Source organism: Zerene cesonia, unplaced genomic scaffold (assembly GCF_012273895.1).
Source record: "Zerene cesonia ecotype Mississippi unplaced genomic scaffold, Zerene_cesonia_1.1 Zces_u004, whole genome shotgun sequence".
Classification (NCBI taxonomy): domain Eukaryota; kingdom Metazoa; phylum Arthropoda; class Insecta; order Lepidoptera; family Pieridae; genus Zerene; species Zerene cesonia.
This window is the reverse complement of record NW_024045134.1, coordinates 2314913-2338821: the sequence shown is the minus strand read 5'-3', so window position 1 is coordinate 2338821 and position 23909 is coordinate 2314913. Positions and strand designations below refer to the sequence as shown.

The 23909-nt window shown below is 35.1% G+C and overlaps 2 protein-coding genes across 2 annotated transcripts in view; one reads left to right on the top strand and one right to left on the bottom strand.

Moving 5' to 3' along the window:
- Positions 1–19831, top strand: part of LOC119838652 (protein halfway) — a 30717-nt gene extending 10886 nt beyond the window's left edge. The window contains exons 2-10 of the mRNA XM_038364707.1: positions 7484–7558; positions 8059–8245; positions 9928–10053; positions 12948–13148; positions 13513–13685; positions 15034–15219; positions 16662–16820; positions 17397–17501; positions 17737–19831. Of these exons, the coding sequence (XP_038220635.1) occupies positions 7484–7558; positions 8059–8245; positions 9928–10053; positions 12948–13148; positions 13513–13685; positions 15034–15219; positions 16662–16820; positions 17397–17501; positions 17737–18018 (1494 nt within the window). The 3' untranslated portion in view covers positions 18019–19831. The remainder of the gene's footprint in view (positions 1–7483; positions 7559–8058; positions 8246–9927; positions 10054–12947; positions 13149–13512; positions 13686–15033; positions 15220–16661; positions 16821–17396; positions 17502–17736) is intronic.
- A 905-nt stretch (positions 19832–20736) lies between these two features.
- The window catches only part of LOC119838692 (probable ATP-dependent RNA helicase DDX52), a 14110-nt gene continuing 10937 nt past the window's right edge, over positions 20737–23909 (bottom strand). Inside the window, 6 exon segments of the mRNA XM_038364772.1 lie at positions 20737–20987; positions 21371–21514; positions 21647–21727; positions 22121–22266; positions 22924–23024; positions 23310–23520. Of these exon segments, the coding sequence (XP_038220700.1) occupies positions 20792–20987; positions 21371–21514; positions 21647–21727; positions 22121–22266; positions 22924–23024; positions 23310–23520 (879 nt within the window). The 3' untranslated portion in view covers positions 20737–20791.

The window sequence follows — 23909 nt, the reverse complement described above, 5'->3', positions numbered from 1 at the left end:
AAATAAGTGACTGGATTGTTAATTAATTTGAAAAAAGGAATACATTTATTCGACTCCACAAGAAAAAAAGCAGTATATTTAAAATATTAAGGAAAACAAAATAAAAATTGAAAGAAATTTCTATTGAGCAATAAAGCCGCCCTTTGCACGACATTTCCAATTTTTTTTGTAATTTTATTCTTTTATTCACTCATTTAAAAATTAATTCATCTGACAGCTTATCTATAACAATATCGAAGACCTTACAACCGCTTATATCGGTGAATGAAAACGTGAGAAAATTGGCTTTTTCCACTAAATAGTTCGACATGAGAACCCACATAAGATTATATCCATTTTAATTAAATAATAGAAAGAATTAAAGAAAGAACATTTTAACACACACAAATAGTAACAATACATAAAAAAAAGAAATGAAAAAAAAATCATAATAAGAGAATGAGAAAAAATTATATAATATATAAATTGCGTGTGGTTGCGTGCGCCAAAAAAGGATGCCACTCAGTTTATTTGAGGAAGAACACCTCAATACTGATTTTCAGTGAAATGAGAAGAAAATAAAAAAAAGCGTTTATTTATAGCAACAATATGAAGAAATTTACAAAATAAAAAGACTCGATGAGCAACTCGTCACACTGCCCCTCCATGAGACTTAGTGTCAGCGTTATAGCGTAAGCATACGAATGCAAGTGTATGTGTCTGATGTGCTGGTGTGCGTGTGATGTGCTTGTGTGTATGACTCTTACTGACGTAGTACTGTTTATGTTATCTGTGGTAATACTTCGATGCAACGATTCCTAACACTAGACACTCGACCCGGTTCCGCCCAGATATCGAGATTCCTGTTTAATAGTTTCCTATCACCCAAGTCAGCTCATACCAGTCTGTATACCAAATTTCATCAAAATTCGGCGTGATTAACAAAATCATTTCAGCGTGATTAACGGACAAACATCCAAACAAAAAACTTTCACATTTATTAATAATGTGGTATATCATTCGAAGAGCTTTTGAACTACAAAGAATGTGACGGCTTTGTCCCTTTGCCCCGCGCGCCCCGCTCGACCCACACTGTAATATTTTGTTATTCATTCATTATTTATAGCGGATAAATAATATTTAATGAGAATTCACGCATACACTAACACACATATACGTTGGAGTTTATTAACTACTTCATTATTTTTAAGTTTTTAGGTTTTATGGCATTGAAATGCTTTATATATGAGAAATTTTGAAAGAACAGAAAAAAAATTTGATCACGAGGCGGGATTCGAACCCGCGTTTTTTGCCGAACCGTAGCAACGCCGTAGGCCGGGTTCCCACTACGCCGGACCGGCAGATCTGCCGCGCCGGTTTATCTGCCGGAAGGGCTAGTGGCTGTACAATTTATATGAAGCTATTCACATTATCCCGGGTCCGGCATTTTTGCCGAGCCCGGCATTTTTACCGAGCGTTTTGTCACTACGACATGCCGGTAGAACGACCGGGCCCGGAGTAATGTGAACGAGTTTGTGCCGGTTTATACATATGGCTAATCTTTGTTCTGGGCAAATACATTCTCTGAAACTTGTATATCGTACTCTTATGTCTAGGCGTCCCAGTAAATCGTCAAAAGTGGTTGCTGTCATTCAAAAATAATTGAAGAACTTTGATTCGTCTCTTCTAAGTTCACCCATTAATGTTTCAAATGTTCCAAGTGAAAATCTTTCCCGTAAAATAGGGTGTACCCAATGTTTTGTTTTATTTTGTCTTCTATTAATCAACTTCAATTCAAGCACTTTCAAAGCTGACTGTCTGAATTTCTTCCGGGATCCGATCTAATGTGAACACTCTGTCCGGCGTCCGTTTTTCGGCAGATCTACCGGTCCGGCGTAGTGGGAACGCTGCCGTAGCAATCTTTTCTTTTGAACGATGGATCAATGATAAACGTCGAAAAGTAAAAAAAAAATAATTGCAGCGGATGTCAACTATATATTAATCTAGTTTTATTTGCTTGTATTTTTGCATTCAGTTAATTCATACGAAAAAACGTTAATTAACCTTAATACTTTATATGTTTGAAACATTAAACAGTAATTACATTTCTGTTTACTTCAAATGGTTATCAACTATTATCTATACTGATATTATAAAGCTAAAGATTTTTTTTGAATGCACTAATCTCAGGGACTACTGGTCCGATTTGGAAAATTCTTTCAGTGTTAGATAGCCCATTTATTTAGGAAGGCTATATATGTACCACGGTCGAAGCCGGGCGGACCGCTAGTGCAAAATAATACATCAATATGTTGTGTTCTTAACTGTACAGCGGATTATAACAAAACAATGCACAGAATGTACGTATTAGAAGAAAAAAGGGAAAAATTGTGAATGCAGTATCTATAATTGGTGATATTTCTCCACAGTTTGTCCACAGTGAGGGTAAATTGGTCTCATGCTGCTTGATTTATGGCCCAGTTAGGGGCGCACGGTGCTCGTAAATGACCTACCCATTTTTGCAATACTTGGTATAGACGTAGCTGTATGCTAGAACTATTCAACATGGTCGCCGAAGATAAAATTAAACTGCTAATATTTTGTCGTTTTATCTTATGGTACACATCTTATACATGTCGTGATTTGTAAGGGTGGATGTATGTCATTATTTTCAGTAAAAACAATTGATCGGATGTTGAATCTGAATGAGAATTCACTAGGTGTATTTACCAGACTACGTAAGTAACATACTACTAGCTGCGCCCGCGGTTTCACACGGTATGTTATTCCAGTTGTCCAGCTGTCTACGTATTAAATTTCATTGCAATCGATTCAGTAGTTTTTCCGTGAAAGAGCAACAAACACACACACACATCCTTACAAACTTTCGCATTTATAATATTAGTAGGATAGGATAGTAGGATGAGTAGGATAGGACTAGATTCCAGATCGTAGAATTAGCTGGAATAGGACTTTGAATTATTCGAATTTGGATTTTTAATTATTTGAACATGTATACTAACCTTTTTCAAATTGTAATATAAAAAGGAACACAAAAATACCAGCACTCCGTATTAAAAAAAAAAAAAACAAATAAAAATTATCTGTATCATACTGGAAACAAATTTGAATTGAGAACGTGGCTTTGCAAACTGGGCGGATCTGGAGGGAAATATTCCGTAATGTCATTTTAATTTGTAGTTAATATCATTCGTGACCACATCAAATGAATCAACACGCTCGCTAAATCTCTGTCTTACATACGTAATATTATAGATAAGTTAAAAATAGACCAACCTTCGCTTCACTGATAACAGCATTTAACTAACGGTTATATATTCATCTCATGTAATATTGTATAATGCGAATAACATATGTTTGTGGGACGTAAATATTGTTTTAAGAATACATTATTTTGTGCGGTTTAATGGCCGAATAGCGTAATGATTACTGATATATTTTGAGATAGGGTTTTCAAACAAACTAATATTTAAATAAATTTTATTCGTTTTACTATACATTTTTAATATTTACCATTAATTTTGTGCGTCAGAGGGCTAGGAGTTAGAATGACGCACGCACACATTGAATCATCGAATCAGTCTCTCGCCCGGCTCTGTTGGTACACTGTAGCGCACGCACACCTCCGTACATATCATCCCCCTAAATATTACATACGCGATTTATATAAATCTAATAAATGTTCTAATAAAATAAATCACTAATAAACTACTGTATTACTTGAAGAATCACTTGGCAAAAAATAAGAATGGTCGCTCGATTGCATGCTTTTTATCTATTTAAATATATGTTGGGAGGAATCTTTTTGATTTTCAACTGACTATCAAAAAGGTGTAGATTCTAAAACCGAATTTTTGTGTTTGTTACCTCATCACTCTCTACTGGGTGAACCGGTTTTGATTGTGTTTTTATACACATTAGTCGGTCAGATTTAATTCAAACTTCGTACACTTATCAAGGATAGATGACAGAACAATCATTTCATAAGTTATACTTCTTATTCTGATTAGGATCACCTAATTTTCTTTTAATTATACGTAATTAACTTACGTACGTGTAGACTAAAAGAGCAAGTGAGACAATTAAATTATTCTATCATTAAAGCGTGGTAAATGAAATATATGAGAAATTTTGAAAGAATAGAAAAATTGATCACGAGGCGGGATTCCACCCAGGATCCCGTCACAGTAATCAAATTTCTTCCCTTTCGGTTTTATGTAAGTAAGTGTTTTTTCTATTCTTTCCAAATTTCTCATGTATAAAGCAATTCAATGCTATAAAACTAAACATTAAATATTAATACATATTTAATATTGATGCATTATATTGATATCGTTGGATACATCACTGTCACGAAGCTCTCATAATGATAAGATTGATAGCAAATATTTGACACAAACGTATGTTATTGCTTTTATATCGATGTTATGTATAATCAAGTGACCTTGTAACTTATTTATTTATTTAAACACTTAGAAATTAAAAACTTTTCAACGGATTTTAAACGCGATTTATTCATTATATTATTAACCCGACGTTTCACCGTGACCACGCTCGCTGTAAAGTGTTCGAAACGTCGGGTTAATAATATAATGAATAAATCGCGTATAAAATCCGTTGAAAAGTTTTTAATTTCTAAATGTATAATACTCGCGTAAAACCAAACACAAGAAAATACTATATTTAAACACTTTATTGTGCTGCCAACAAAATACAAAAACAAAAACAAAACTTATACTTAAAAAAGGGATACAGCACAGAAGGCCTTATCACTTATAAGTGATCTCTACCAGGCAACCAACTTAAAGATAGATAGCAACATAACTTAGAGGGAGGTAGGTAAAAAGTATAGCAAGTATAACAAATAAAATAACTATATTATTGTTTAGTATTGGTGCATTTGTGGACGAAACTTATACAAATACTGATAACTTTTAGGAAATATCTTTAGGTTTTATTTAATTCAGGACGCTCGTCCGAGATCCGATCAAGATTCCTGTTTTATCCCAAGGGAGCATTTAATTGGGATAAAAATTATCCTATCACCCAAGCCAGCTCATGCCCTGTCTATACCAAAATTTCGTCAGGGTCTTTTTAGTAGTTTCAACGTAATTGACGGACAAACATCCAAACAAACTTTAAAAGTGGAGAGGAGTAATTAATATCCTAATAATATAAAGGCGAAAGTTTGTAAGAATGGATGGCTGTGTGGATGTTTGTTAGTCTTACACGCGAAACAGCTTATCGTATCTGTATGGAATTTGGTATCTTATAGTACCTACAGGTACAGAGATAGATTATAGTCTGGATTAGCACATAAACTTTTTTGAGTATCGCACGAATCACGCCGAGAGTTACAGCTAGTGTTTAAATATAAGAGCGAGGCGAATAGACTTTTTAAATATTTTCAATGAAATTGCGTTATTTGAAGGAATTGAAGTGTATAGGAATAACTTGTTTTGATACAAGAAGTATGCAAAAAACTGTCGCTGGGTGAAGCATGCTAATTTCATTTTATTACATAGGTATATAAATAGCACGATATCTTTTTACGAGCAATTCTTGTATATATTCTCTAATATATAAAATTCTCGTGTCACAGTTTTCGTTGCCATACTCCTCCGAAACGGCTTGACCGATTCTTATGAAATTTTGTGTGCATATCGGTTATGTTTGAGAATCGGCTAACATCTATTTTTTATACCTCTAAATGATCAGAGTAAGGCAGAACAGCGTTTGCCGGGTGCAGCTAGTATATATATATAATTGAAATCTCGGAATCGGCTCCAACGCTTTACATGAAATTTAGTATATAGGGGGTTTCGGGGGCGATAAATCGATCTAGCTAGGAATCTTTTTTAGAAAATGTCATATTCGTGTTTTATTCGTGTTTAATCGACTTAAACTTACTTTTTTAACAAATAGGAGGCGTTTGAGTAGTTTCAATTTATTATGACTCTTCCTGACATCTATTGGCGAATAATAATACTATAAATGCGAAAGTTTGTGAGGATGGATGCATATGTATGTGTGCGTCTGTTACTCTTTCACGCAAAAACTACTGAACCGATTGCAATGAAATTTGCTTCGTAGATAGCTGGACAACTGAAATAACACATAGGCACTTTTTATACCGATATTCCTACGGGATACGGACTTACGCGGTTTCAACCGCGGGTCACAGCTAGTATTAATACAAACTGAGTCCGAAACCATCATATATTAGAAACAGAAGTTCCCTACGTTCCCTGTGAAGAAAATTACAAAGAAGTACGCTGTAAATCGTGTTTTAAAACCGTTATAACCCGTGTTTTAATGTGAAAATGTTCAATGCGCTCGCAATACCTGAGTTCTTGACATAAAAGGGAAGTAGCATATTAAATAATTGACCGTCGGCCAACGAGACGGTCTCGCCTTGAACAGTCTTCGTGTGACGAAAGTTTTGTGCTTATGTGATGACTGGTTTCGACTTTTATTGATCGCTAGAGGCTCGTCCCGGCTCCGCCCGGAGATTAAGATTCATTTTATATTAAGGTAGCAATGAATCGGGAAAAGTCCAATCCAATCTAGTCATGAAATTTGGTATAGAGACAGGGTATGGTCTGTATACCAAATGTTATGAAAATCCGTTCATTAGTTTCAGGGTGAATGACGGACAAACATCTAAACAAACAATCTTTCATATTTGTAATATTAGTGTGAAGTGTGATTTGTTACATATTTGAGTTACTAGTATTATGTTATATGTGGTTGTAAGTTCTGGTATTTTATTTAATATTTAATATATTTAATTCTGGGTTTGAATTCAAAACTACACGTTTTAACATTTTTTATGTCATTGCAACTGGGCTGGTGGTTCGCCTGTGGTAAGCGATCACCACCGCCCGTGAATAGTCGCAGAAGAAGGAATGGATTGGGACTGGTGAGGAAAAGGAAACGGGCTTCTTTTAAATATTTTTATATCAAGCAAATTAGCATCCAACTTTTTCAATAAATGGTCTTTAACATATAATTAATGAGAAATTTTATTTATAAAGCATTTCAATGCTATAAAATTAAAAATTAAATATAATTAATATTTTCAATTCGAACCAGTAGTTTCTGAGATTAGCGCACACAAACATACTCTTCAGTTTTTTGTTATTATAACTATAGAAGTATATAAGCGATTTTCTATTGTTTACTTTATAGATTGTTTTTTGTAGTAGTTCCAAATACCATTTTTTAAATGGATATTTTAACTTTCCTAAAAAACATAAGGCTCTATTTATGTCTCATTGTATATTTTTTATGATAATCTATAGTAATATTATAAAGCTGAGGAGTTTGTTTGTTTGATCGCAATAATTTTAGGAACTACTGGTCCGATTTGAAATATTCTTTCAGTGTTAGACAGCCCATTTATTGAGGAAGGCTATAGGCTATATGTGTACCACAGGCGAAGTCGGGACAGACCGTTGTTAAATAAATATGTTTGTTACAGTTGGTGCTATGGAGTGCGATAGCATACCTCTTCGTTCTGCCATTCTCGGAGACCAGGATGGAGGAAAGCATGGAGGTAAAGTTGTATATCTTTGTCTAGGCTATTTACAACTGTGTATCTTCAACTGACTGTGTAAAAAGGATTTTCTCAATTAATCTTTTTTTGTGTCTGTCACCTCCGAACGTTCACTGAGTAAACCGATTTTGATGATACTTTTTTTTGTTTGATAGCTTGTGTATTTAGTGGGGTCCCATTAAAAGTGGTCTAGTTCAGACCATTTGAAGACGGTTAGTTTCCTGGTTATATAATTAATGAAATAAATGTAATAAATTCAACCATGAATAAACAAATAAAAAATTAGTAATATTTGCGCTTTCTATATTTCATACTAGCGCTCCGCCCCGGCTTGGTTCGCGTTACATATATACGCCTTTACATATACCACATGCTTCTACCACAGAGCACTTTAAGGGACGTACATATGTTAGCATAAATTTGCTATGTACCCTTCATATATAACTCTCTACAGTAAAAATAAATAGCATTTTATTAAAGTTACTTAACACATTCTGCAGCCCCACCCAACCTCCACCGAGAAGCCGGAAGAAGTGTCCCGGGACGAACCGAAGATTGAGAAATGTTTCCACATGCCCCGGGACAAGTGTCCCACAGACGGACAGAAGTGCACCCGCGTGGATCCCGTGTCCGTCTTCTGCTGTGATGTGGACAGCTTCCGTTTGAGGGAAGCCCTGGCTATATTCAGTAAGTTCGAGAATCCTACTAGCCCTACTAATATTATTAATGCTAAAGTTTGTGTGTGTGTGTTTGTTGCTCTTTCACGCAAAAACTACTGAACCGATCGCAATGAAATTTGTTACGTAGATAGCTAGACAACTGGAATAACATGTAGACAACTTTTTTTCCCGATATTCCTACGGGATACGGACTTACGCGGGTGAAACCGCGGGCGCAGCTAGTTATTTATAATTATACAAATACAAAAAAAAATTGGCCGTAGGAGAGGTGGTCCAGCAGTGGACAGACAAAGATTGAGAAGATCAAGAGAAGAGAGAATACTAATACAACTTATAGAGATACAGCTAGTTCAAGTTAACTTAAAGCACGCTTTCAACAATAGATTTAACTATCTCATTTTTCTCTATTGTCTCACCTTTTTATTACGTCATAGCGGGCAACTGAGCTGGTGGTTCGCCTGATGGTAAGCGATCACCACAGCCCATGGACATTCACAGAGTGCCACTGAGAATGCGCTGCCCGTTTTTATGGGTTAAGGGAAGGGGAAAGGAATTTCTTCTTTCCTTTGGGGACTGGGACGGTTGAAATTCACCGACACTCCCAGGGACGTCGGTGACCTTTTTTATACAAAATGTCTATTTAATTTTTAGAATATGGCTTCGATCGAGTAGTTTTTATATTTCTGCAGCACACATTTAACGCATTTTAAATAAAATTATCAAAAAGAGGGAATTTAAATCACATTTATTATGAAAGTAATAAATATAATTTACATCAGATGTATATTATAAAATATGAACACAACAGGGCATGTTAACATAGTTACCAGCTACAAACAAGTGTAAAAATATGTATTTACAGATGCAGATAACGACACGACCTTGAAACGACAAATCGTGTGCTATAAAGATTTATATTTATGTCGCCACTGTGGGCCGAGTCTTATAAATAGACGTGTTCGAATGTTAATACTAAATGTTTTAATTATGGCGGGAATTTATGTTTGAAATGTTTTGAAAATTAGAAGAGTTTAACGGATTTTACATAAATTATAAGATGCCTAATTAAAAGAAATGGCTTTTAGACATCTTATTCATATCGAGATATTCCAAGTATAGAAAAAAAATCTGCAAATATCTTTATTCGTAACATACAATTCTAGATTTGGTTAATTTTTCTTTGAGAAATTTTGAAAGAATAGAAAAAATTTTGATCACGAGGCAGGATACGAACCTGCGTTTCTTGCCTAACCGTAGCAAATTTTTTTCTATTCTTTCAAAATTTCTCATTTATAAAGCATATCAATGCTATAAAACTAAAATTTTTCTTTATTTCTTCTGCGGCCGCGTACGCTATAAAATAAAATCATTATTATAATTATCACATAATATAATACAAATAATTGAAAATTAGCAAATGTGCTGTTTTTAAAATTTTATCTACAATGCCGTCACATAAACAATCGATGTTGTCGGGTATATTAATTTAAAGGATTGTTTGTAAAAAGGACCTAACCCGAGACAAATTGTTTTGCCAGGATGCCCTTATCACAGTTGCTACCTATTCAGATCGATTCAGCCATTTCCGATAATTTTGGTTACCAACACGAGAAATGTCGTTTTATTAAAATTATTATTCTAAATCTATGAATATGTATGTATTATAAATAGCCCTTGCTTATCTTTCAGTGACCCAAAACACGACTAATCTCCATGTGTCGAACGCAACAATAAAGGACTTAGACGTGTCCCAACCAATCTTCCGGAGGCTGACGTCCATGGCGCTCACTGATGGGAACATTGGGAAGATTGTCGGTGAGTTATTGCTTTGTCTACAATAATATTATAAAGCGCAAAAATTTTGTACTAGCTTTTTGCCCGCGGCTTCGCACGCGTTAAATTCGGAGTAGTTTTATAGATGTTATTATACATATAAACTTTCCTTTTTAATTACTATTAAAAAACCCATCGAAATCCGTTGTGCAGTTTTAAAGATCTAAGCATATATAATAGGGACAAACGCGAGAAGCGACTTTATATATAATAATGTTTGTAAGGTTATCACCCAAAAACCACTGAACCGATTTAAACAATTCTTTCATCATTAAATAGCTGCAACTTCACTGCGTGATAGGCTATGTATGTACCACGGGTGAAGCCGGGGCAAACAACTGATTTATTCTATTTGAATACATATGATTCTACCGATAGATTGCAAAACCGCTAGTACCGTACCGATAAAATCTAGCTAGCTAGATAACAGACAGTCGAAAATATTCTCTAGATTTTAAACCGAACCAAACGAATGCCCACTTCATACATGAACGTTTTCTCATCGGTTGATTCATTTGCAAAATGTTTTTATGCATTTAATTGTATATTAAGCATAATGATTTTGAAACCATAAAGCATATAGAGGTATAAATATTATATGATTTATAACAAGTAATCATTCAGTTTATTTTTATTAACGCATCAGTGAAGGATATTTCACAAGAGGAAAAAAGAAATAACGACAGTGAGTATTATTATTATGTTAATAAACATGAATAAAGGAAAAATATCATTGTGTTAACGACAAACCACAAATATATTTAAAAATGTATATTTAGGTATTATGTTATCTGTGTTGTAGATGTCTTTGTGTGTCTCGCGCCATCTATTGAGATAATTAACAATCTAAAGCAATATAAATTATTTCAATGATTACAATATTGTATCGATGAAATCTTTCCTTTTAACATAAACAACTAGAATAATGACGCTGAAATATGTCCGACGTAAAAGTCTGCCGATGCGTATATTAGGCAGAGTTTTTTAATAAGCTATACAATTGATTTTGGACGTTAACATCCGGAAATAAGGTGCTTATTTCAATTAATGTCTTATGCAATGCTGTATGGTCATTTTTGATAAGTCAATGATGCGCTGAAAACCATACAAATTACATATATAGATAGACTAGATCGTATAAATCTAAACTAATATTACAAAGAAAAAACATTTGTATTTTATGTGTATGTTTGTAATGTTTTTTCACACGACCGACCGAATTAATAAATCCTTTCACACGGGCGAAGCCGGGTCGAACCGCTAGTATGATATAACATTATAAACTAATTTGAAACGCAGCATATAGTATTACACAACGTCATAAATAAAATTATACAAACGGAGCGATTTGTTTAAAAAGTCTTAGCGTTCATTTTGTAAATATTTCAAGTAAACGAATATAAGTCTATCATATCTTTTTATCGCAATAAATATTGTTTTTATATATTACGTGGGCAAAGATTTCCTTACAACTTCCTTATACATAATCAAATTTAAAATCTGTAAAGTGAGACAATTTAGATGATACTATAATAAAAATTACAAATAAAAACTATATTTATTACAAATCATCATCATCATCATCAGCCCTTATATGTTTCCACTGCTGGGACACAGGCCTCCTACCAGGGTTCAAGCCATAATCCACGAAGCTGGCCAAGTGCGGTTTGGCAGATGTTACATGTTGATCTTTTGATTCTCGAACATGATAGTTTCCTCACGATGATTTCCTTCACCGTTTTTAAGCAATGGTGATAAATCTTCATGCGCAGATAAATTGAAAAATCAATTTATATCCTACACTCTCGCCCGGTCTCGAACCCCGACTTATCGATTTTGAAGTCCGAGCCATCAATGAGCCACCACTGTTTTTCAAATCATAGTTAATAACTAATGTTTTATAAATATACTCGTATATTATAAAAGCAGTGGCCTCATAGGAGGCCTGTGTCCCAGCAGTGGGAACATGGCTGATGATGATGATGATGATGATGATGACTCGTATATTACTTAAAAAACTCTATCTCACAACACTTGATCAATAAATAATAAGTAAAAATATGACTGTTTTAACATAATCCTTATCTGTTCACACAAGTGCGTCATTAAAAACATAACTTTGATATAAAATTCTCGTGTAAATGATAAGAGTAAGGCAGAACAATGTTTACCGGGTCAACTAGTTATTATAATTTTCCCTACTTTACCGTCAAATACATGATGTTGTCCTTTTTTAAGTAGGAACTAAGCATAAGTATTAGGGAAGTACCACACCCCCCACAGAAAACCGGCGTGATATAGTAGCATGCGTAAAAAATGTGTTTCGTACGGTGAGCGGAGAAGCCGGGAGCCCGTTTCCTTTTCCTCACTCTTCCCAGTCTATTCCTTCTTTCCAGTGATCAATCCTATCCTTATCCCTTTCGCAGGCATTACTCTGCGAATGGTCATGGGCGGCGGTGATCGCTTACCAGGCAAACTACGGCTCAGGCGCCCGCCATACCAAGAAAAATAGAGGTGAAAAGGCCCTGTATTATGTGGGATGTCAACTGTCTTAATGTACTAACGTTTTTACTTCGCCGCTTTAATGAAGGGGCCACGGCTGTGATAGAATTTGTCCACGACAGCGTTAAAAAATAGGGTCTCGGTCTAGGGTCCATAAAATAACTATAGCCTAAGCCTTCTAAAAAAAGGGTACTTTCCTTCTAGAGGTGTAAACCGGAGAGATTAACATAATAATAACAAAATCTTTATTGTCATAATAATCTTACGGGCATGTCAAAAATACTTAGGCTCCTGAACTGGTCTCAGGAGCCAGTGACTTCTCCCAATAATGTCCTGATTATTGTGTCTTTATTTTATACATACAAAAATTGCAGGTCAATTCCCAAAGCACTCTCCGATCGTCTGCCTAAACATATCCAACAACAACCTCAGCAGCATCACGCCGCAGCCGCCGCTAAGCCGTCCCTTCGCGTATCTGTACGCACTCAATGTGCTCGACGCATCCTCTAACAACCTCACTGAGTTCCCACTCAGCCTCTTACAGAGCAATCGGAAGATACATGTGGATCTGTCAGGTGGTTTAACTCGATATTTGATAGTGTGTACGTGTGTGTGTGTATGTGAATGATTGTGCGAGGGTGTGTGCGTGTGGTTATACGCATATGTGAGTGTTTGCGCGTGACCATTCGGTTAAATGGATAAGTATGACGAAGCCAGCGAAATATATTAGTTAGGTGATTTAATTAAATATTTGGCTGTGTAAGTGATATTGATTTAGTGTGTGCGTGTGAGTGAGTGTATGTGAGTGATTGTGCGAGGGTGTGTGCGTGTGCTTATACGTATACGTGCGTGTGAGCATTAAATGGATAAGTATTGCCAGGAAAATTTATTTGTATAGATGTTTGTTTGCTCAATCTTACCAACTCCCCATCGCTTCAGGTAACAACTACCTTCCGTGCAAGCATTTCCACAAGGCGATGGAGGTGAACAGTCGCGAACCACTGCTGAAGTTCCTGCACTACAACAAGACGTACTGCGCCATTGATCTGAGATACAACTGGTTCAAAGACGTCCAAATAGTCCAGATTGACCATGTGTGGGTGCAGAAACAGGTAATTTGAGAATTAAGCTTACTGAAGGTTATGTAAGCTGGCAGCCTGAACTATTTTAGGGCGGAATGGCGCTTGTTAATTTGAAGATTGTTTGTTTGAACGCGATAATCTCAGAAACTAATGGTTCAATTCAAAACTTTCTTAGGCTATATATCATCAAACATCAGTAGGAACTAGGAGCCGAGCACCAATGAGGAATATTTTAAAATCGAGGAATTTGAACACACTTTTAATAACTTTACCTGTATGTCTGTACATAACCGACTCATTTAGACTCTATTTTGACACACTTTAAACGTTTATATTTAATTCAAACTTTGTACACTTATCAAGGACCAGTAAAAATACAATAATTTCATGAGTATATGTTATCATCCCGATCCGAATCCTGGCGATGCTAGCCAGGATTGAGTAATTTCCTTACGCATACTGTGGATGTCTGGATAAGACAAGTTAGTTGATTCTATTAAGCATGATTCTTAGTATTTATATACAAAGAATAACTTCGAGCTTCTGCTGTGTGCGCTGTGAAAATGGTATAATAAATTACTACAGAGTATGACACTAAAGATTACTACAGGCTATAAAACTAAAGTGCTCTCCCGCTGCGCTTGTGTGTCTCAATATGCTTACCCTTAAACTACGCAACATATTTAAATGCGGTTTCTTTCAATAGATAAAGCTGTTCAAGTAGGTTAGGTATATTAAGTTATATACCTAAGACTTATAAAGTGTAAATATGTCTACACTAATTTCATATTTTTGTACGTTTGTAACCTTTTCACGCAAAAAACAGGTGGCTCGAATTAGAATCTTTCACCGAAGCCGGGGCGACTAGCTAGTAAATAAAAACAAAAAAAAAAGAAATAAATACATACCTGAACTAAAACTAAAAAACGCAAAAAAAATATTACTAAAAATACCTACGGATTAAGTATTTTTGTTTCACATTCCTCAATATGGGATTAATTAAACGAAAGAGCTTGATTTGTAGAATATACGCATACAGTATACGCTTTGTCAAATTTCGAATCCAAGATGGCCGCCACCGGAAAATTGAAATTTATATCACTTACTAGCTGCACCCGGCAAACGCTGTTCTGCCTTACTCTTATCGTTTAGTGGTATGAAAAATAGATGTTAGCCGATTCTCAGACCTACCCAATATGCTTACCAAATTTCAGAGGAATCGGTCAAGCCGTTTCGGAGGAGTATAGAGACTAACATTGTGACACGAACGAGAATTTTATATATAAGATTATGTGATTCCTTGCCAACATTTTTTCTCAAAATCGACTCCCAAATCGCACCAAATTATTTTCACTCAAGTAACTTTAACCACTTCCAGCTGAACGAGAGCTGTCAGAACATAAAGCCCGCAAACATAAACTGCACGTGCACCACGGTGCTGGAACTGGTGGTATCGAAGGAGGCCACGTATGTGGTGGGTGTGGACTGCTCGCAGCGCGGGCTCACGGAGATGCCGACCAACCTCCCCAACAACACGGTCAATTTGAACGTATCTTATAATAATGTGAGTAGCTAGTGACTAGTTAGGCTGCGCGGTTTCAGCTGCAACCCAAGGTTAAAGCAAGCATTTATGGGTTATTCTGATGCGTATGCTGCTCCACTTTGTGTTTTTAGCAGTGACTATCGTTATCGTATCATCAATCGTTAAAAATAGATCGTTCTATAATATTGGTATAGAATTTTCTCTTTTATAAATTTTCATTTGAAGTCGTTTAATATAACTGTCTTATAGTAATGATCCACTGAAAAAAGGTACAAAAGATGTATGTTTGTATGTGCTTCAGGATTTATATAAATTCAATAGTGTGATGAATTACAAATCATGCTAATACAGGCAATAATTTTAATATTTTGTTAAAGCAATACAGTAATTGCTATTTTTTAGAATAATTAATAGATTTTTAATATATCGTGTATTTATATTTCTGAGCTATGTTATGTACGCATGTGTGCGTGTGGCCGTGTACCGACAGAGCCGGTTGGGAAAGCTGATTCGTCAATTGTATGTGTGCGTGTGTTTCTCGCTCGTGATAAAAATTAAACGGAGTAAAAAACTTGCTATCAAGTATGACGCTGTTGATAAGAGTCCATTAAGCGTTGGATTTTTTGAATTTTCAAAAGCACTTGAACATGCTTAGCTAGGTTTAAAACGTTACTATTATCTTATCTAGTCATTTTCAAAAAGTGGCTTTGGATAAAATACGTAATATTTTCCTGTATTCGCCTCTGAATCATTCATACATTGATATGGCTTAAGTTCAGACACAATAAACTATTCATTCAACTAGACTTCACATAGAGGGCCATTTAATCGTCAAAACTCAATGATAAATGTACCATTGACTGGGACAGCAGTTTTCCATATATTTTAAAAGATTTTTTATACATCTTTTCTCTTCTTTTCACCATAAAATACTACAGTTCTTCTATATCTATATTTAAAACAAGTTTTCCGCTCGCGGCTTCGCCCGCGCAGTCCAAGGAAATGATATGTAGTCCGGGCTTTCCTGGCTTAGTTACCTAAGTTACGTAAAGAGTATCCTTTGTTTTGTTTTCGTGTCTCAAACTATCTTTGCATCAAATTTCATTCAAATTGGTTCAGTGGTTTAGGTGTGAAGAAAAGACAGTCAGACACAGTTACTTCCGCGTTATAATTTTAGTAGGGATTCTCGTTTCTTAGACACCATGTTGCCTCGACAACAGTCTGACCGATTTTTGGGCTTCTGTATCACATGTGGTTATCACATAGTCGTGGTCAAGTCGAAGGGAGATAAAATTAAATTTTGATACTTGTTAATTTCTTAAAAATATTAAGCTTAGCTACATGAAATATAAAAAAGCAACAGCTCAGAGGCTGGATCCACACACACAGTCAGCAATTATAACATTAAGCTAATACACGTAACTTGAACGTCAGCAAGTCTAATATAAAGTTACACATTTCAGATAACATCCCTCCAAGCGATATCCGATGACAGTACATATGACCATCTGCGCTGGCTGGTAGCCGATTACAATGACATTACCAGCCTCGTTGAACTAGAAGGATCAAAGTTCATAGACAATTTTGGTCTCTTCTCTATTACCAATAATAAATTGCATTCGGTGAGTTAATTTTTTTTTAAGATGTGTGTAGAACTAAATTTGATTTGTTTTTATTAATGGGCAAAAGGTTTCTATTAAATTTATTTATTATTGTTAGCTTTTAGTTTAAATGGAAAAAAAGAAGGCAGTTTTATATTTGTTTTTGCTCTAATTGCCAACTTTTCCGCAATAAGCTGATGTTTTATTGCTCAAGGTTGGTAACACAGATAGAGTTAACAAAGATAGCCGCAACAGATTAAAAATAATTTTGTCATCGATATTTTAACAAAAGGCTGGATTAGTCCATATATATTAGGAAATAATGCTTGAACCGCCTTTTGTTGATAGCTGAGATTGACTGTCCCGAGGAATAAAAATAAAAATTAGTTTATAACGATATTCAATCGCTTTCAAAATCTGATGAAATAACTATTTATTAAATCAATAAAAGATGCAGTTGCCCCATGATATGGTTAAGGATCATGTCCGAAGGAGTTGTATTATTATTATTTTATATTTTAATTGTTGATGAATCATAGACTACCCTGTAGTAACAAAGTTGGTTGGTGATGTTTATGATGATGATGATGTTGACAGATCCATCCATACGTGTTCTCCGACCGTTTCGACTCAACCAGCGCCACCATGCTGGTTGCTGGCAACTACATACATTGTGACTGTAACACTGAAAAAGTGCTTAAGGTAACTTTATAGTTTTTTTATGTCATAGCGGGCACCTGATGTGGTTGTTCGCCTCGGCTCGCACATCAAGATTTAATTATTAAATATTTTGCTTTACTGGTTTTACACTTACGGTGTGTAATATTTTTTGATTACAAGAATTTATCTATGAAATGGCGGAAAATTTAACTAAACACTGTTGACAGACACAATTAAATAATGATTATGTTATTTATCAAGTTTTTATTATTTACAGCCATGGTTATTAGAAAACAATAAAGCTATACCGGACTACAAACAACTTAAGTGCGAAAATATACCGAACACAGCCGTCTTCGACCTGAAAGAATTCCAAGTGTGTCACACGCCGCGGGACTGGACAGATTATATCTACTACATTATTGGTCTGGAAACCCTCGTTTTAGTGTTACTAGTGAGTAAAGTCTCATATGACTATTGGGTGTTCAAAACAGCTGGATATTTACCGTGGCCAGCTAATAAGATGCCTAGGCTGCCTTGCGATTGGCTCTGTGAGTAACGTTTGACATCTCTAAATTTTAATATATCTGTGGTATTTTTTCTTTTAATTTTAAATTAGGCTGTATGGATAGTAGTCCTTTGCCTAATTTTGATTTTCGCGCCTAATTCAACGGTGTCATGGGAGGTGTGAAGCAACGCCGAAAATGAAAACAGTGCAATTGCTTTTTATTTGTGATTAAGATGATATAATAAATGTATGCTTAATTAGATTTTAATAAAAATAATAAGATAGATCGGAATAAATTCGATAATTAGGCAACATTAAGGTGTTAGCACCGTAGCCGATGCCGAAGACACTTTCGCTAGTGTGAGTTTCCGTTTGTATAGAAAACTTGCACAATACAACACAAAGAACGCATCCATGCGTATGTTAATGATATGAAATTCATTAGATCAGGATATTGGGGTGACATCTTAAAACAGTACTGAATCCAATGGGAAAATGACAGAGGTTTATAGATCGCCTAGCATCACTTTTGCGTGATGATGATGTGATGACTAGGGCCTGTTTCGCTTCTTGCTGATGAAGTCTCTGTTTGCCTCTTTAACACTGTTTGATATCATAATAAATTATGTACATTTTAAATGATAGATAAATTAAATATAGGCTATCGAGAAGCTGTGAACTCGCGATAAAAAGTGCAATTGTGGCAATGATCAAAAGAAATTTGTATATTTTTCTAATAATTTTTAAAGAATAGAAAGAATTTGATGACGAGGCGGGATTCAAACCCGCGTCATTTTGCCATAACGTAGCAACGCCCAGCCTCGGCCACCTGTGTCCGCTTCAGCAATCGAATTTCTTCTACTCTTTAGATTTCATATGCCTAAAGGGTATCCTATTCTTTTCTTTTTTTTATTTCTCTTCTATGAACCATTTCAATGCTATAAAAAATTATATATTAATCTAAAATATATTTATAATTTTAAAAAAATGTAGCATTGATATAATACCCCTAAGCATAATGTAAAGTAGTAACTATTTTATATATTTAAAAATATTTTCCATAATTTATAAGTAAATAACATAGCTATTTTATAAATGTATATATTATATTGATAACTATAAGTATAATATCATGTACCTATGTGCCTTAACTAGCAAATCATTATATTGTTTACGAATTAATTTCATTTGTAGAAGTAAGTACAACGAATGTTTTCTTTAATAAACTATTATTTGAGTCAGGGTACATGTTTCGGATATGTAGTTGTCTTTTAAATATGTTTTATGAAAACTTGCCATTTTTTCGGAATCTCTGCTGTGCTCGAAAATAACTTTCTGATCTTAGAAATAATAAAAAAAGCATAATATGTTTTTACATCTACTCAAAGATTATATGTACATAACATAATTTTATTTTTACGTTTGGTAGCTTTTGCTTTAAGAAATATAGACTTAATGTCGCTTTAAGAGGCTTGATTAGTATATTTAAGTTATGAAAATATTAGGTAATAATGCTATTGTTAATTTAATGTTACTCCACGACAAAAACGACAGGCATTATAAAGTAAAAATGCATTAAACGGATAAATTTAATTATGTTATTGCGCATTCAATCCAGCAATACCAAATTACTAAGCCGTTTTGCTTTCCCCTGTCCTCTCGAACTAAATTTTGATATCATGCAATTAAAATACATTTTTAGATAGGTTACACAAATAAACACCTCTGTTTATTGTCGTTTAATGTTTAATGATTAATCGTTTAATCATGATGAAATTATACATCGTGGATCTTAATTGTCAAATATCATTGTACTGTAATAGTAAATTGATTATGCAAAAGATAAGTCTTTATTTTTCAAATATTCTGTATGTTTTTTAAAATAAGTGTCGGTGCCATTTGGCTTTTTTTGTACAATGATTTAAGATGATATTTATGTATATAAAAGATGCGAAGACTGTATATTTGTATGTTAATTTTAAGATTAAATTTATATCCCGTCATATCCTTTTTGTTTATTTTAACCAAACGTCCTGTCTAGATATCCGATATATTAATATAGAACGGCGTGTAACAGCATACCGCTGTTTCCTTACTCTTTCCAGTCGTTTGCTTTATTCCTCCCGTAAATCCTTTTCCAATTTAAAGTCGGAAATTCATTTGTAGAAGCGTAAATCAGCAATCGACCGTACCAAATGTTTATGGGCAGTGGTAGCGCTTACCATCAGGCGACCCACGAGCTCCATTGCCGACGATGACATAAAAAAGACCTGTGGAAAGATAATGATCCGAGGGTCCGCTATAGGAATTTCTTAATGAAACGCATTATCACGACAAGTCTGTAAAACGTTACCATTGAACGTGTTTATTTAAAAAAAAAAAAAAAAAACGGATTAGGAAACTCAAACTCAAACATTTATTTATTCAATAAGACTACTTATAGAAGCACTTTTGAATCGTCATTTTACACAGTTATAACATTTACCACCGGTTCGGAAAGCAGTTTATACAGAGAAGAGCCGGCAAGAAACTCTGTAGTTGCTTTTAAAATAAAATCAATTTTACATTTTAGTCATACATAATATGTAACATGTACATAGCAATTACCTGCACTACTAAAAAGGAAACTACATTTATAGTCTGTTATCTGTCATTTTGTATGTGAGAGTCGAGCACGCTTCGCCACGAATCTGGCCAGGTCGCACCGGGGAAATAAATAAGAAGCCGAAGCCGCGGGCAAAAGCTAGTTGGAAATAAAACTCAAAATCATATCGAAGAACAAAAATTTTATTTCTACACAGGTTTTATATTCCTCCTTTTCTTCTTAATTATCATTACTCTTTCCCGCCTTTTCTTTCAAATTCTTGCCTTTGACTCTCTTATCTGTTTTGCCTTCTCCAAGCTGTTTTCCCTTGCCCTTTTCTTCATTATTCACGACTTTCCTTAACTTCTTATTTTTACTATTTTTCACTGCATCTGTCTCTTCTGTTTTCGACTTATCGGTTTCTTCGGGTTTTCGTCTGAAAAAAAAAAACAGGTAGTAATTTAATATAAAAAAAATTACAAGACAATATGTATGAAAACACCCAAGTACTAATATTTGTCGCCAGATTATAATATCGGTGGAATCCAGATCGTAAAATAGTAAACACTTTAGCTTGTAATCAAAACTAAATAAAATACAAAACTGCCTTCAAATCAATTAGAATTAGACCAAAATAAGGGACCACTTGAGGCACTAGCATTTAAATAACACCACAATACCTTTTTTTATTTTTAGATCCTATGCACAAAACCTAATACATACATTCGAGGTGAAGATCCCCCTTTTTTGAAGTTGGTTAAAAAATGTGCAGCAAAAGACTATTTCACTTCAAGAACTAGATTCAACTAGATGACTCACTTGGAAGGCCTCTCCAGTATGGTTGTAATCTTGTCTCTGCGCGGTGCTTTCTGAGCGACTTTCTTGCGTTTATTCGAGTCCTGGTTCAAACGCAGCATGTATTCGGGGACCTCACAACCGGACTGCTTCATTACTGACGCTATACTGTGGAAAAAAAAACAAAAAATCTAAAAAAAAATTTTTTTTTTCAGAATCTAAAAAAGAAGAAAAGTTTTCAACAAAGAAATAAAAAAAATAACAATAGTACATAAATAAATGAAATATTTACAAGCTCACCTCCTCAGATTGACCACATCGTCCTGCGTAAAGAATGTGACGGCTTTGCCCTTTTGCCCCGCGCGCCCCGCTCGACCCACTCTGTAATATTTTATTATTCATTCATTATTCATAGCGGATAAATAATAGTTAATGAGAACTCACACACTCTCACGCACACACAAACACACACACATACGTTGGAGTTTATTAACTACTTGATTATTTTTAAGTTTTATAGCATTGAAATGCTTTATAAATGAGAAATTTTGAAAGAATAGAAAAAATTTGATCACTAGGCGGGATTCGAACCCGCGTTTTTTGCCAAACCGTAGCAACGCCAAGCCTCTCGGCCACCCGTGATCCTGCCACAGTAATCGAATTTCTTCTACTCTTTCGGTTTTATGTGCGAAAGAGTAGAAAGAAGAAAGTGTAGAAATACTCTACTATGCTACTCGGTGTAACATATACAATAGCCTAGATAGCTAGTCTAACCTGTGAATGTAAGATATAGCCGAGGGTGGGAAGTCATAGTTGATGACCAGGTTCACCCCCCGGAAATCGATCCCGCGACCCATCAGCTCCGTGCAGATGAGCACCCAGATGCGACCCACGCGGAAACTGCGCACCACGTTGTCTCGCTGCAAGTTGTCATGGGTGAAGTTTTTTTTTTATGTTTTTGATGACCCATTAGACATTTGCCTGCATGTATATTATACTAGCGGTCCGCCCCAGCTTCGTCCGTGGTACATGTATAGCCTAAAGCCTTCCTCAATAAATGGGCTATCTAAAACTGAAAGAATTTTTCAAAACGGACCAGTAATTCCTGAGATTAGCGCGTTCCAACAAACGAACAAACAAACAATCAAACTCTTGAGCTTTATTATTGTTGGGCAGAGAATTAAAACGCAGTTACATATTAATTCACATCGTATAATGTTTCACAATCGACAGCCATATTGAGAAGGACAGAAAAAGTAAAGCGCGAGCTATACGTTTTACAACCACAGATAACAAATAATATATTTAATCTGTTGGTGACGCGCGATCTTCGTTTCACACACGAACAATTATAATAGTATAGATAACATAGCATGGTAGTGGTGGTTCAGTGGTGAAGACCTGCTTATGGACCTGCTGATGAAGGCTGGACCAATTCTTATGAAATTTTGTGTGCACATTTCGTATGTCTGAGAATCGGCCAACATCTATATTTCATACCCCAAAATGATAAGAGTAAGGCAGAACAGCGTTTGCCGGCTCAGCTGGTATCTTAATAATTGATATCCCGGTATTACCTGTGCCTGAGTGCGATCCGCGTGAATAACGTCCACGTTGATACCGTCGTAAATAAGCTCTTTGAACAACTGCTTGGCTCGGTCTTTGCTTTGGACGAATACTGAAAAAACAGAAAAAAAAAACAATTTTCACACTGTTTCGGGAACATCTTGTTTTTACATATATGGCGGCGAAATTTACTAAAAGTATTTACAAAAAAACAAGAAAAAAAAATTGTGAATTTTTCCAAGTCAGTTCAATTTTGTTTTAGAAATTGTTTAACACACATATAAAATGATGAAAAAGATACACGATGATGGTGATGAAGGTGATGATGGTGAAGGTTATGATGATGAAGACGATAATGGTGAAGGTGATGATGGTGGTGGTGAAAAGGACTAATTACCGAGTACAGGCGGTTTGAGGCCCTTCTGCACGAGCTGTCTGAACGCCACCAGCTTCCCACTCTCGTTGCCGCAGAACAACAACTCCTGTTCTACTGTTGTTGCAGCCGCGTTCCTGAAAATAACAACAACATAGTTTAATATTTATTCATTACACAAGATATGTTTCATCAGTAAGTAGTAGATGAGATTTAATCTACGTTTTAATTAAAGCTATATAAAAATCTACTATTTTCAACCGACGTTAAAACAAAGACTGGGAAGGGTGAGGAAAAGGATACCGATTCAAGGAGGAGGAAGGATACAGAACGAAACAGTACCAACAATTTGTCTATTTCACGCCCATATCCTGTGGGCGTGTTGTACCTTCCCCAGTGCGAGATGGTCCAATTCGTGCCGTAGCGTGCTAGTAGCTATTAGCCTACTAATATAAAAAAAATATTACTTATACTTATACACAAAAACTTACATCCCTCACGAAAGAAAGAGCACCTGCCCTCAAAAACATTTTAGGAATTCACACCGCAATGTAATAATTTTTCTATACGTTTTTCAGTTCTATTTGTGTCAATTACATTTTGTGAACCGAATAAAAAACAAAG